Genomic DNA, 15,099 nt, shown 5'->3' on the forward strand with positions numbered 1-15,099 from the left:
CAACATCGAGACCCGCACTGACTGCCGTCAAACCGGCGGCACCGCGACCCCGACCCGCGACCCGCTTCGGCGGCACCGCGACCCCGACCCGCACTGCGATCCGCGACCCGCTTCGGCGGCACCGCGACCCCGACCCGCACTGCGACCCGCGACCCGCTTCGGCGGCACCGTCACCATCGGCAGCACTCGCCAACTGTGTTTTCTTGAGCTTTTCTGGACATGATCGTATTATATGACCTTCTGCACCACAACCAAAACATTTCATGTTCTCTGAAGAGGCAAAAATCATATAATTAAACAATCTACTTTGAAATTAAAGGACAGGATCATAAATACCTGCCTTCTGACACACGACATGTTTAAGAAGTGCAGAATCTTTCTGGGTGGAACTAGCTGTCCATAATGTGACAACTCCTCAACAAGGAGATCATTTTTAATAAACTGGATCTTTTTATCCAGCAGGAGAACCGTCATGAATGACAATGTCCCTTTCAACCACGTCATTCACCTTAGATGTGCTATCAAGACAGATCAGGATCGCACCATTCATACAGGAAGCAGATTTCACACCATCACAACCAGCCGCTCCTCCAACAGCTGAGGCTGCCTCCTCTACCCAACTGTTCACTGTTGGTATGACTGACAGCATGCCGATGGGTCAGCTTTTCTAACGCCGCACCGCCCTCCACAACGGCCATGACGCCAAAACACCAAACCAAACCGGTAGCTAAAAACTACCGGACCAGTCTGGAAGAAACAAAACTCAATTTATGATCGAGGAACGTGTTCAGAAACAACTTGTAGAAAAACGGTAGAAAGACTCAAAAAACCTCTCAGTCTAACACTCCCGTCTCTTCATTCACTGAGAGGGAGAAGCAAAGCAGAACAAAGAGTTTGAATTGGTAGTGATATTGGTTAAATATATTTCTGATGTAATTATTTAATATCTAGATGTTTTTATGGGAATATGATTTTTTCAGATAATTTTAAGAAGCAATTTTGATCATATTTCAGATTTTATTGTGGGTTCTCCCCTCCTTCTTTCCACCCCCTTCCTGTTGGATTTCTTTCAAAATAAATGCCACTAGTAGCAAAAATGTAAAGATCACGCTATGATAGGACAGGAGACAGGATGTTTCCAAGTCACTCGATATTTGTTAGGTCTGTTTAAAGTCCATTTTTCAGCGGAACAACTTTCTCTTGAATGCATTTATTTTATGTTAAATGAAACATTTCAAAAGTTTAATAATTTCTCTCATTTTGCCAAATTATATTTAACTCTGCAAGTCAACCCTGAAATTCTGATGCCCAGAATCACAAATCTAAATCTAAACCGTGTTACCGAGTAAACACAATAAAAACATGCTTTATGTGCAGCATTTTCATGACATGGTGCATTAAAATGAAACACTTTAGGTTCACTTAATGATACTGATCAGTGATTAGGGGATCAGGGTTATCACCTTTCAGAAATCAAAATAAGGGACGCCCACCAAAATTGTACTCCAATCAGAGTAGCATACCTTCAACACATTTATGCTGAAGTAGATTTACTTAAGCTTTAATAAAGTAGATGTAAAAAGTATTTGGTAAAAATCTACTCAAGTACTGAGTAATTGATCATAATACCTGATTTAATATTCAAAATGTGTCCTAAGACAGACAGACAAAATATAAAAGTTATGTGAACATTCTGGGGTTTTAAATAGTATTATCCAAATATTTACATAATCAAGAGTTTACATGAAGGCCGGTGCAGTCGCTGTGTTTGTTTGTGGAGAGCACTTAAAAAAAGAACAAAACAAAAAAACAGCAATATATTTCATCGTTTAATATTAAAGAGGGGCTTGTGATTCTTTCTCCATACAGCAGATTAAAGTGCAGAATTCAAATTTTTTATTGCTGGTAATTGTTAAAGTAAAATTGTGAAGGTTGAAAAAAATCGACCACTGAATATAAAAAAATACATTTATTTAGAATAACTTCTTCAGTTCCCCTTTTGGCCTGCAGGTGTGCTGTGTTTTTATTTATCATGTTTTTTCTTCATTCATAGGAAGTCAGATTATCCAAACTGGTAAAACACATTAATAAAATATTAGTGAAATAATACATTAAATGACCACTGGACAATTATTCATTAAATATATCAACATTTCTGAATAAAACACAGAAAATAATATAATGTAGAAAATATTTATGTATTTACTGTTAATCTATTCGTATGATTTGTTCTTTAAATGGCCACTTATTCTGGCTAATGCTATTATTTATTAAATATCATCCAAACTCAACATCCTAAACAAAGAACCAAACCATAATAGTCAACTAAAATCACAATAAGAACCTGAATCAATAACTAAATGTTCTGTACCATGTCAGCCTCAGGAGATGGTGGAGGATGAAGAGACTCTGATTTCTGGTTCTGAAGGTTCTGATGGGTCTGCGGTTCCTCTCCTGATCCATTCTGTCTGATATACAGCAGCACGCGGCGCCACGACGGACACTTTTATAAATAATTGCCTGTTCAGCTCACAATGCGCGTCTCTTCTCTCACGTCTGTATTTTTAAAAGTGTTTTTTCTTCTCAGGACTTGGAATCGGCCCTCGAGGCCTGGAGTTGCCCACCCCTGAGCTAACTGCTAGCAGCTGCTGATCCTTTATCAATTAGCAGCTAATCACTAGCAGAACAGGCCCCATGATGGGGTCCAGAATCAAATCAAATCAAATTTTATTAAGTCAAGTTCCATCAATAAATTTGTAATTGATTACGTCTCAAATACAATTTAGTTGAGATTTAAAAGAAGTCGGTGTTTCAGCTGTTTTACAGTTTTCTAGAAGTTTGTTCCTATTATCGTCCACTGATGGGGCCCTATTATCAGATCCAGAACGGGCCCCATCAGTGGGGAAAACACAGCAGAGGTCAAAGGTCAGAGAGGAAGTTGTTTCACTGAGAGCAGGAAGTGAATAAATTCTTCGGCTCACGAACCGTAAAAATCCCAGGTCTAGTCCAGCACTCGTAGGTGTGTGTGTGTGTGTGTGTGTGTGTGTGCTGTTCTCCTGGTAATCTTTTCTCTTCTCTCTTCCCATCAGCCATCTGTGCAGGCGGCTGCGGCGGGCACCGCGGCGTGTGCGAGGCGCCCGGACGCTGCCGGTGCAACGTGGGCTGGGAGGGGCAGCGCTGCGACAGCTGCAAGCGGCACCCCGGCTGCCTGCACGGCACCTGCCAGCTGCCCTGGGAGTGCAGCTGCAATGAGGGCTGGGGAGGCCTGTACTGCAACCAAGGTGGGTCCGACCCGGTCCGGTTTCCTCTAAAATGGCTGAAGACGAGACACCAGACTGACCTCTGACCTCTGGAGTCCACACAGAGCAGACCTGATGCGAGGCCCGGTTCTAAGAGCCCCAGGTCCAAAGAGGTCACATGACCTGGTGTTGACCCGTTGGGTCAGACGGACTGACAGACGTAGCATTCACTACAGAATCCTGGAAAACTTCTTATCCAGATGGTTTGTTTTTCCGGTCTGACCCGGTCCACACAGAATCAGCACCAGAACTTAACCTGGTCCAGAGCTGGTTTACTGTGAATCGACCCAATTAGAAACAGAACCAAGAAAAACTCTGACATCAGCTCAGAACCAACAGGAAGTCCCATGTCTCAACTTCCTGTTTGGTTTTACATCCCTTAGTGACTAAAGTAATAAAATCTTACAGAGACCAACCAGTAAAAACCTGACAATGTCTTTGAATTTTGGTTCAACAGAATCAATCAATCAATCAATCAATCAATCAGTCAATCAATCAATCAATCAATCTCTTTGCATAGCACATTTCAGCAGGGTAATGTTTCCATAGCAACTCTAACCAGCTGGTTTTAGTCTGAGAACCCAGTGACAGACTGCAGAACCGGGTTGGTGTCTCTATCTTCCTGGTTTTAGTCAGAACTCCAGCAGCAGCGCTCTGGATCAGCTGCACACTATAACTAAAAACCTGCAATGAGTAAAATAATATTTATCAGTAAAATTGTCTGTACCCTAAATTATACAGGAGTCAAATAAAGGGAAACATTCATTCAAAGTCAAATGCAGGTTGATTAAAATAAACAGTCCTAAGTTACCAAATCAAAACTTCCTGAGAGTCTGGCATTGTTTGGTCTGGCGCACATATTTCTGACTGAGCTCAGTAATTCTGCAGAAGGTCAGATGAGTTCAATATTTTTTCTGTCTTCAGTTAGGACAGTGAAAGTTTTAATGTGTATGTAAAATCTCTTGTGTTGAACTTCCTGCTGCAGCTCTCAGCAGCTGCTCACTGTCAGAGTTCACTGTCTGGAGGTTCAGCGGCTCCGTCTGTGAAATATCTCCACCAGTAGCACCGGTCCAACAGCAGGAGCAGAACCGGCGTCTTACACCACTAGCGCGTTGACTTAAATTATTGTTCGGTTATTTGTTCAGCTTTCTGACCGTGATGCTAATCCAGTGAGTGTTGGCTCTACCTGCTGACTGGACCCGGATGTTTTCAGTTCCTGCATTGAGCCAGGAACTGACTCAAATCCATCATGCAGCCAAATCCATCAAGTGTTTGATTTTTAAATATTATATTAGATTTGTTGTGTTGATGCGTTTTGACGCGTTTCAACACCGAGGTCATTTTCCACCAAAACACATAAACGTCTCTGTTCACTGTGAGTGTTGAAGTTCCTCACTACAGGGTTTGATGCTGCGCAGCCAGAAGGAAGCAGGAGAGCAGCTGCAGGCTGAGAAGGAGATACAGGTGATTAGGCCTGTTGCGATAAACGAGAAATCAATTAATCGTACGATAAATTAAAACTATCAACCTCATTTTATTTATCGTCTCTTCCAGCCTTTTTCTCTTTCTGTTGATGACACTGAATGAAAAAAGGTTCAACTCCGCTGCTCTCCACTGACCCTCCCTTCCTCATTTCCTCAGTGTAATGTCCAGTTCACACTACACCATCTTAGAGCTGTCGGCCGATTGTCGGCCCATTTTCAAAACCTGAGAGATCACACATTAGCCCACAGAAATCCTAGGTAGAACGGTTCCATCGGGTTCCATCGGGTTCCATCGGGTTCCATCGGGTTCCATCGGGTTCCATCAGGTTCCATCGGGTTCCATCGGGTTCCATCGGGCCGTGTGGTGTCCAACAATGGGCACAAAATAATGGCTCCAAGTCCAGTGAAGTCATTTTAAAACCAGGCATTAATCAATGCTTTACTACAATCTACCTGCAGTGCATGTGTCTCTAGTGTCAGCGTAACGTCCTGACTGAATGAAAATCATTAGAACCTTTTTATGTCACGTTAACGAAGAACAGCTGAAAAGTTACCGGGTTCATCAACTGGTACCAATTTGGCTCCAACTCCTCCCCTCATCATTTCTATATTCTTTACACCAAATGTTTTATAAACATTAATGTTGTTTCCACATATCATCTCCAATGTCCGCTGGACTTCGGGTTGCTCCGTGTCAGCTGTTTGGGATTCCCCTCTGTAATTTCCCCTCAGAAAGCAGGAGGAGAATCCGGCTTTCTGATTGGCTACCTGTCACATTCAACAGGCTGCGTTAAGCTCCCAGTGGGGAAAACCCCTGATTTAGATCGGAGCGCCACAACGATCTACCGTAACACACCACACACTACAGGATGATCGGTTATGAAACCACAAGAGACAATCTGAGAACATCAACGTTCTCAGATTGTCTTAAGGGGAAAATGTAGGAGTGAACTAACGTGTAGTGTGAACTATTGCATCAGGTAGTCGATGTTCCATCTTCTCTATTTAAATCTAATGATTACTGAAGGACAATATGGTTTACAGACTTCATAATCTGAACTCTTTTGGTTGAATCCAGTATTTATTTACACTTTGGTGTTTTTATTCATTTTTGTTAATGGAGACTGAGAATCCATTTTATTTTTGTTTTTGGTTGTTTTGTTTATTTGATCAGTTCCAGTGTTAAATGTTCTTTTGAAAATAAAGTGTATCTATCTTTGGCAGGAAATCACATGAATTATTATGTCATTTCCATTAAAACAGAGTAAAAAGGTCTTCAAACAATATTATCGTTTATCACAATAATTTTGAGAGAATTAATCACTCAGTAAAATCAGTTATTGTGACAAGTCTATTGATTAGTTTTAGTGATCGGCAACGAGACACGCTGATCGATTACTGATCATACACTTTTTCACAGAAATCAGCCAATTATCATGAGTGTCCGATCGAGCTCTAATATATACAGTGTGCAGAACCTTCAACCTGCCAAGCCTCTGGTAGAGGAGCAGAGGGTGAGAAGGGAATTATTATTATTATTTATATATATGTAAAGTAAGTACACCCTCTCATTCCTGCAGATATTTAAGTTGATCTTTTCATGGGACAACACTGACAAAATGACACTTTGACTCAATGAAAAGGTCTGTGTGCAGCTTATATCACAAGATAAATTACTCTATACAGCCATTAATGTCTAAACCAGCAGCAACTAAACAGACTACACCCCTAAATGTCCAAACTGAGCACCGCTCGTCATCTTCCCTCCAAAATGTCATGTGACTCGTTGGTGTCACCAGGCCTCAGCTGTGCTTAGGGAGCAGGTGTGTTCAGTTTTGCAGTACAGCTCTCACTCTCTCTCCTACTGGTCACTGAAGGTCCAACATGGCGCCTCATGGCAAAGAACTCTCTGAGGATCCTAGAAGACCAATTGTTGCAGCACATGAAGATGACCGAGGCTGCAGGAGGATTGCTAACACACTGGAACTGAGCTGCAGCACAGTGGCCAAGATCATCCAGCTTTCTAAAGAGCAGGTCCACCCAGAACAGACCTCCGTTGGTCATCCAAAGAAGCTGAGAGCACATGCTCAGAGTCACATCCTGATGCTGCGTTTGAAAGATGGGTGCAGGGTTTCTGTCAGCATTGCTGCAGAGATGGAAGAGGTCAGGGGTCAGACCACATCAGATTGACGCCCCAGAAGGAAGCCTCTCCTGAAGTCTGCACACCGTTTGCTGAAGACATGTCAACAAAGGACATGGATTCCTGGAAGCAGGTCCTGTGGTCTGATGAGACCAAGATCAATCAGTTTGGTTCAGATGGTCTCCAGCATGTGAGGCAGCTGTCAGGTGAGGAGCACAGAGAGAAGTGTGTGATGCCTGCAGTGATGCAGCAGGTGGTGGGAGTGTCATGGTCTGGGCCACAAGTTTAGAGCGCGAGGAGAAAGTTTTGAGAAAGCAGAGTGAATATTTGACAGAGAGCAGAAGTTTGGAGTAACAAACATTACAAATTTGAGAAGAAAGACATGAAATCTGAAACGGTGTGCTCTGGAAATATGGCAGGAAAATTACCCCATACTCTAGATCAGTGGAGTCCAAAGTGGGTTCTGGAGGTCCGGCATCCGGCACGTTTTATTCTCTCCCTGGTTTTACTAACAACCTTTCAGCAGGTTGATGTTCTTTGGCCTCTAATGATCCATCACTGGATCCAGGTGGGTTAAACCAGAGAGACTAAAACATGCCGGACCTCCAGAACCGACGCCCTGCTTAAGATCTACGACTCTGGAACTATAACTAGATCTGTAACTCTAGATCTGTAACTCTAGATCTGTAACTCTAGAACTGTAACTCTAGAACTGTAACTCTAGATCTGTAACTCTAGATCTGTAACTCTAGAACTGTAACTCTAGATCTGTAACTCTAGAACTGTAACTCTAGATCTGTAACTCTAGATCTGTAACTCTAGATCTGTAACTCTAGATCTGTAACTCTAGATCTGTAACTCTAGATCATTCCTCTTTAATAACTTCAGTTCCTGTTCAGATAATTTTCTCTGTTCTCAGCATTTGTTCAGTGACTGGATGGGGTCAAAGGTCAGCTGGTGACATCATAATGTTGAGCCGTGTATCATCTGCGTCGTCATGGGAACTGATCTTATTCCCATGGGAGGGCCATTGAACCAGAGGGGTCCTAGGATGGAGCCTTGGGGAACCTCACATGTGACCTCTGACCTGTTGTTGATGATAATAATAATAATAATAATAATAATAATAATAATGCGTTTTATTTGCCAGCGCCTTTCAAACCCCCAGAACCTTTTACAACATTAAAAACACAAATTAAACAGTAAAAATGGCTGCAAGACACAAAACCACAAAATAACGGCAGTTAAAGTGAGAAGGAAGCTTCGAGCTTTGAGTCGACGTTCCGGGTGTCAGGAGGAGCAGCGTTCCTTTTCCCCACGCTGCTGAGACGGACCAGAGGCTCTGAGGATGAGGAAGAGGAAGAACGAAGGTGAAGGGCAGGCGATGAGCAGCAGGTCAGACCGATGAGGGCAAAGGTTAGGAAGTTGTAGTAAAATGCAGTGATGTGGTGAAATGAGGCCGTTTTGGTGGCGATGAGAGCAGCAGAGACTGGAACCAGTAGAAGTTTACAGATCGATTTATGAGGCAGGAGGGAATTATGGGAGAAATGACCAGAACATGGAGGCAGAGAGCAGAGAGAGGGAATATTACAGAGGTGGAAATTATTGTTAATATGAGAGAAAAGAGACAGTATTGTTGAGAAAGACGTGTTCAACCTGAGGGCTGGAGAGACCAGAGAACCGTCTGTGATGAGGCTTCACATACAGACGACTGAGACGTTTCCTATGGAAACAGAAATCCCAGTTCTATCAGACTGGAACCAGTCTAGAACTGGAACCAGTCTAGAACTGGAACCAGTCGAGTTCTGGACCGGAGAGGCCGACCCAATTCTCCAGTCAGTTCAGTAACATGATTAACACTGAGGTCCAACAGAACCAGAACCAGCTCTGTGGTTCTTCCACCATCTGTGTTTATATGGATGTCCTTGAACCCTTTGACTAGGCCGGTCTCTGTGCTGTGGTAACCATGGAAACCAGTCTGAAAGTGAAACACATTTTCCAGTAACGTTGCTGATGAACGGAGGTCAGAGGTCAGCCTGTGATTCTGTTTTGATATCTGGAGGAAAATCACTTGATGAGCCAGGAGTTTATTATTCAGATCAGATGAAGGCTGGACGGCCTGGAGGAAAGGTTTGGGTCGGTTTGGGTCGGTTTGGGTCGGACATCCAGGAAGAGGAACTTCATGGTTCATCGTTTGCTGCGTTTGGGTTCAGCACAGATTCTGGATTTGGTCGGATGTCCAGATTAATCCTCTAATTTTTACATTTTCTCTGCATCAGGCGGTTCTGTCTCTGGACGGTTTGGGATTCTGTCAACTGTTGTAAATAAAGTTCCAGCATTGTTCATGGTTTTCTTTATTACTTCTGCTAAGGATGGTTCCCTTGCATGGGTCAGTGTGGAGTGATGGCCTCACAGTCTCTATAGATCCATCCAGCCTGGGATCAGAGCGCTGGATCTCTGCCTTACCAGAGGCTCTGAACTCAACATTTCAAAGTCCAAACCTCCAGCAGGGAAGACTCTGTTTTTCTATTTGCTCCATGCTAGATAGCGACTTGTACTTCCTGTTTGCTGCAGCCGTGCGTAGCATCAACACTTGATGACATCACGCTGTGCGTCGCCTGGTAGATGGAAACACGACTAAGTTGGATTCTTTTTTTGCAACATTTAAAAAGTTTGTTCTACATCAGGGGTCTCAAACTCCAGTCCTCGAGGGCCGCAGTCCTACAGTTTTTAGATGTGCCACAGTAGAAAACACTGGAATGAAATGTCTTAATTACCTCCACCTTGTGTAGATCAGTTCTCCAGAGCCTTAATTATTCTGTTCAGGTGCAGCAGAGGCTCATCTAAAAGTTGCAGGACTGCGGCCCTGGAGGACTGGAGTTTGAGACCCCTGATCTACATTCTCCTGACGGCTGTGAGTCTCTGATCCTGCTGATCTGCTGCAGCTGCCTCAGGTTCAAAGACTTCCAGCTCCAGGAATTAGACCGGGCCGCTTCAGAGTCCTCCGTTCTTGGCTGTTTTCAGCTGCTGTGTGTTCGGGTCAGAACCAGGGATGGAGTGGAAACCAAATGTTTAGACCTTCAGTAAATATTTCAGGACATGGTTTTAATGGTTAAATGCAAAAAATAAAGGAAAATGACTTCTTGATAATAAACCAATAAGCTATTAAATGTAGCTAATCATTAATGCACATTCAATAAACTTAGACCAATAGACCAATTAATGTGTGTTATTTCTAGCGGCGCCCGATTAATTTTTGAGGTCAGAGGTCATGGGGTGTTGGTCCCCTCTGTTACACATTGTGAATGTCAGGTTGTTCATTGATAACATGGAGCCTGTCAGTCAGTCAGTCAATTTGATGATTGTTTGCTATTAAATGGTTGTAGAGATTTGGTGGAAAATAATCAGAAAAATGTTAAAAGTTGTCAGAGGGAACGAGCAGGAAGCAGCGGAGAAGAAAAATGTCTGCAGCCTCCTGAGAGCAGCTGAATGAAATCGACGGCATTAAAACATGTTTGTATGAATCATTACATCTTTGGTGTGATGAACAACCGGGAGACCGTCAGCTCTTCAGTTCGCCAAACACACACATCCCAACACACACACACACACACGCACACACACGCACACACAAAGCTCCTAAACGGTGACCTGCCAGAACCACACACAGTGAGAAGCTCTTAGAACTACGGGAAGATTCAAACTCTGCTTGTTCATTTTTATCTTGTAGAAAAAACTCCAAGCTGCCAAATTCACAACAGTAAACTGACCAATGAGATTCAGGCTTTGTGCGGACGTCCAGGACTCTCACAGACTTGCTACGGACAAGATGATTTGATTTTTTTCTCCTAAATGTTGTTAGTAGTAAAGAGGGTTAGATAATAATAAAAAATAAAAAACGATTCTTTTCTGTTTTACTTGAAGGAAAATCTAAAGGAAAAGTCGTACAGCTGCAAAATACACAGAGCACAGCTACAGGATGGATGGATGAGACAGAAATCACCCAAATATATGGAACAATTCAAAAATAGTAATAAAATAAATACCAAATATTCTCCAGCAATAGCAGTTTAGAGCAGCAGGACAAGCTAATGGTTCCAGTGCATCATGATGTTACGGCGCAGCAGCTGCAGCAGCAGTAACAGCAGCTGCAGCAGCAGTAACAGCAGCTGCAGCAGCAGCAGCAGTAACAGCAGCAGCTGCAGTAACAGTAACAGCAGCAGTAACAGCAGCAGCAGCAGCAGCAGCAACAGCAGCAGTAACAGCAGCTGCAGCAGCAGTAACAGCAGCAGCAGTAACAGCAGCTGCAGCAGCAGTAACAGCTGCAGCAGTAGCAGTAACAGCTGCAGCAGCAGTAACATCTGCAGCAGCAGTAACAGCTGCAGCTGCAGCAGCAGTAACAGCTGCAGCAGTAGCAGTAACAGCTGCAGCAGCAGTAACATCTGCAGCAGCAGTAACAGCTGCAGCTGCAGTAACAGTAACAGCAGCAGTAACAGCAGCAGCAGCAGCAGTAACAGCAGCAGTAACAGCTGCAGCAGCAGTATCTATCTGGATGCTGTGGGTCAGAAACCAAAAGGCAGCAGATTCTATTTGCTGCATGTTCCACTAGCTGTGCAGGAAAGAGATATCAATATTTTTGCATTAAAACAAAATGAGAAACAACATGAAGGAACTTTAATGTGATTGTTGTTTAGCAGACAAAATGAATTTCAACAGACCTGAAAACCATCAGCAGCCGTCGATATTTAAGGCTGGTTGGCTTTTGGAACAGAAAAGAGGGAAAAAGTAATAATTCATACAATTATTTTTTGTATTTTTTGACCTGAACCAAAATGTTCTGTTCTGGACAAAGTGTGGGTGAGCGTTTGGTTCGGACCGTAAACAGAAATGAGCCCAGTCTAAAAATGGTGACAAATACAGAAATCTCATTGAATTTTTAGGCAGAATTGGTTCAGACCTGGACCAGATCAGAGTCCAGTCCTTTTGTCAGATGTCAGAGCGGTTCATAACCCCGACCCGACCCGACCCGACCCGGACCGGACCTGCTGCATGTCTGTAAACCTTTATGATCTGGAGCCTTGGGTTTGGACCGGGTCTCAGAGCCGGAGGTTTTATCTGTATCTGTCTGCACAGAAACACACAGATGTCAGTCTCAGATTGTCAGAGTTGTGTGCTGGGACCAGCAGGGCCGTAAAGTGGGGGGCCAATGGCCCCCTTCACCCCCCTGTTCCGGCGCCTATGGTTATTTGTTACATTTGCATGTCGGTAAGACAGCTGGACATAAAGCACGACGTCTGGTTGTGGATAGACAGCTGCAGAAACAGGATTTGTGACGTTTGAACTGTTTTAATGACTGTTTGTGTGGAGCTGGTGAATCTGCTGTGGATCTTTCTCTGCTGTACTTTTAAAAGTTAAAAACAAATAATTAGTCATTATTAATATCTATACACCATATGAGTGTTCTCAGAATGAAGACATTTATTTGAATAGACTTGATTTGACCTCTATGTATGACATGAATGCAGATATATCAGATGAATATTCTTCATCTGGGTTTTGTGATGATAACAGTTTCATATTGTCCAGTCAGATCCTGCTACCTGCAGACAGCTGTTCCTGTGCAAGTGAAGCTTCTTGACTTGATTATTGATTATTGCTTTAGCTCTGCTGTTGTGAAATCAATAGAAATCTTTTATGAATATTCGATATCAGGTCATGCTCCATTTTTAATGATGCTGGATATTAAAAGTCTTCCAGGGTGTCTATGGGGGGCAAATAGTGCCCCACAGTTCAATTTAAATGGTCCAGACTCTCTAAAGTCAACTTACTAGCAAATCATATGAAAACGGATCTTGTGAGTAAAATAAGTTTTTCTCTTCGATCTATTAAAGCTCAGACGTTAACTGCAGTGATATTTGTCCCTGTATAGATCTTCACACCATGTCTGATGGCATTGTGGTTGGAATGAACGTGTCAGGATACGTTCAGAAGTTCAACAGCTAGATAAGATGTGAGAACAAGCAGGAAGACCAAGAGATGAGACTCCTAGATTATAAAACCCTGATCAGTGCAAAGTTTAAATCTGCCATTCGATACATTTCCACATGACAGCAGAACATGACAGCAGAACATGGCAGCAGACTCCATGGCTGACAATCTGTTTTGTAATGATGCCTTTGGAGTGATGTCAGAGCCTTGAACAGGTCTGCTGCATTTCTCCCCAGCACCATAAACCAGTGGTCAAGAACCTTTTATTTATTTACAGCCTGGTGGGAGGAACCGTCAGATAATGCTTCTGCATGTTGGTGTTCCTGCTGAATTTTAGATTTATTGCTCTGATTTTTCTTTTACAACGTCCTGCAGTGTGTGTTACATGGTAGTGTGTTGCTGTGTGTTAGTGTGTGTTAGTGTGTGTTGAATATTCAACATGGTCTCGGCCAGATTATCGCAGCCTGTTGGATGTGACAGGAAGCCAATCAGAGCGCGGTGACGTAAGAACGGAGGGAATCCCAAACTGTTGTCATGGCAACAGAGAGTCTGGTGAACATCGAAGGAGATATGTGGAAATGTTTATTACTACATGTAAAGGTCATTATTATATGTGCTTATGTTTATTCAGTTAAAAATGTTAACTATGAAAAAACAGAATAATTCTCTGCAAATCACTGAGCAGCAAATTGAGCTGCTGCTCCCTCCGACTTTATCAAACGGTTTTTATTTTGGTTTCGTCTTTTATGGTTTAAAATGAACCAAACATGAATCTAGAATAATCAAGCAGTAATGATAGTTAGTGCTGGGGTTTTACTGGATTTTCTTCAGGAACCAGGATGTTCTGAGTGGAACCGGTTCTTGTATGGTGTGTTGCTCCTGCTGTGTGTCTGGACTCAGGAACCGACCAGAACCTGTTGGACTTTTATGGCTCTGTGGTCACAGAGGTTTGGAGAATCGGCCCACAATCCTTAAATCCTGTGAACCAGACCTAAAACTCTCAGCTCTACTCCTCTTCTCTCTCTGCTGCCCTAACGCTCTCTGACTCTGGTCGCCATGGTAACGTCTACACATCCCTTCAAAATAAGATACACATGCGCCACAAAAACAAACATTTGACCTCAGGATAAGGACTAATGGAGAACTGATCTTGTTTCTCTGCAACCAGACGGTCCATCTGGGAGAGATGAGAGACACCAGAAGTGTTGCTGATGCTCAGGGTTCTTGGTCTCTAGTGGAGAAACAGTTTGAAGCTTCATGGCCTCATTAACATCCGGTCACCATATCATGCAGAGCTTGGACTGTGGGAATCACCTACTGGATAAATCCATCCTCCTGTCTCTTCTCTGGGCCTTTTCCCTTCATAAAGAAACTGATCGGTCCAATTGGGGCTTGGAGACCACTGGTCTAGAGGGCATAACTGGGGCTCATAATGCAGCGGATCTATGGAGACCGGACCTTATCTAACTGTGTGAGAAATGAACCCAGTGGATTGGGAAACATTGATGAGAGTGATGCGGTTATAATAACCCCCAGTGAAGTGCAGCAGGTTCTGATGGGTTTAGGCAGCAGGTTCTGGTGGGTTTAGGCAGCAGGTTCTGGTGGGTTTAGGCAGCAGGTTCTGGGCTGCTTGCAGTGTGTTTCTCTGGACAGTTTCCTGACTCCTGATTATCTGTTGACCTTCTGCTGATCATTAAGGACAAAACTAATGAGGTTAATAACTACACTGTAAAAAGAGCCACTGTAGAACTAACTGGCAGCAGGGTTGCCAGTTAGTTTCTGTAAATATTTTGGTTAAAGAATTACAGTTGTTTTACTGTAATTCTATTACAGTTTTACTGTGATTTGATGAGTTTAATTGTAATTTCTTTTAAAATAGCACAGTAATTATATAACATGGTTACTGTGATTTCATCACATTTTAAAACTGCAGTTCTCCTGTAGTAGAATTACAAACCGTTGTTGTTTTACAGTACTTCATGAAACTGAAGAACTTTGCTTTTAAAAGTTTAAATGTGAATTTACAACTTAATTAACCAAAATCTCAAAAAAAATTTTGTTTTTTAATTAAAAAAATAAACGTGTATATTTTAAAATCACTTGATTTTATTGTCAATTTAAATCTGGCAAACTGAAACAAAACTAAATGTAATATTTAGCAACAGGAATATTTGCCTGTTACACAGAT

The 15,099-nt window shown here is 42.7% G+C and overlaps 1 protein-coding gene across 1 annotated transcript in view; it reads left to right on the top strand.

The window, feature by feature from the left end:
* The window catches only part of dlc (deltaC), a 272,983-nt gene that overhangs the window by 33,722 nt on the left and 224,162 nt on the right, over positions 1-15,099 (top strand). The window contains exon 5 of the mRNA XM_044119740.1: positions 3,090-3,281. Within this exon, the coding sequence (XP_043975675.1) occupies positions 3,090-3,281 (192 nt within the window). The remainder of the gene's footprint in view (positions 1-3,089; positions 3,282-15,099) is intronic.

The sequence above is a fragment of the Gambusia affinis genome, linkage group LG06 (assembly GCF_019740435.1).
Source record: "Gambusia affinis linkage group LG06, SWU_Gaff_1.0, whole genome shotgun sequence".
NCBI lineage: Eukaryota > Metazoa > Chordata > Actinopteri > Cyprinodontiformes > Poeciliidae > Gambusia > Gambusia affinis.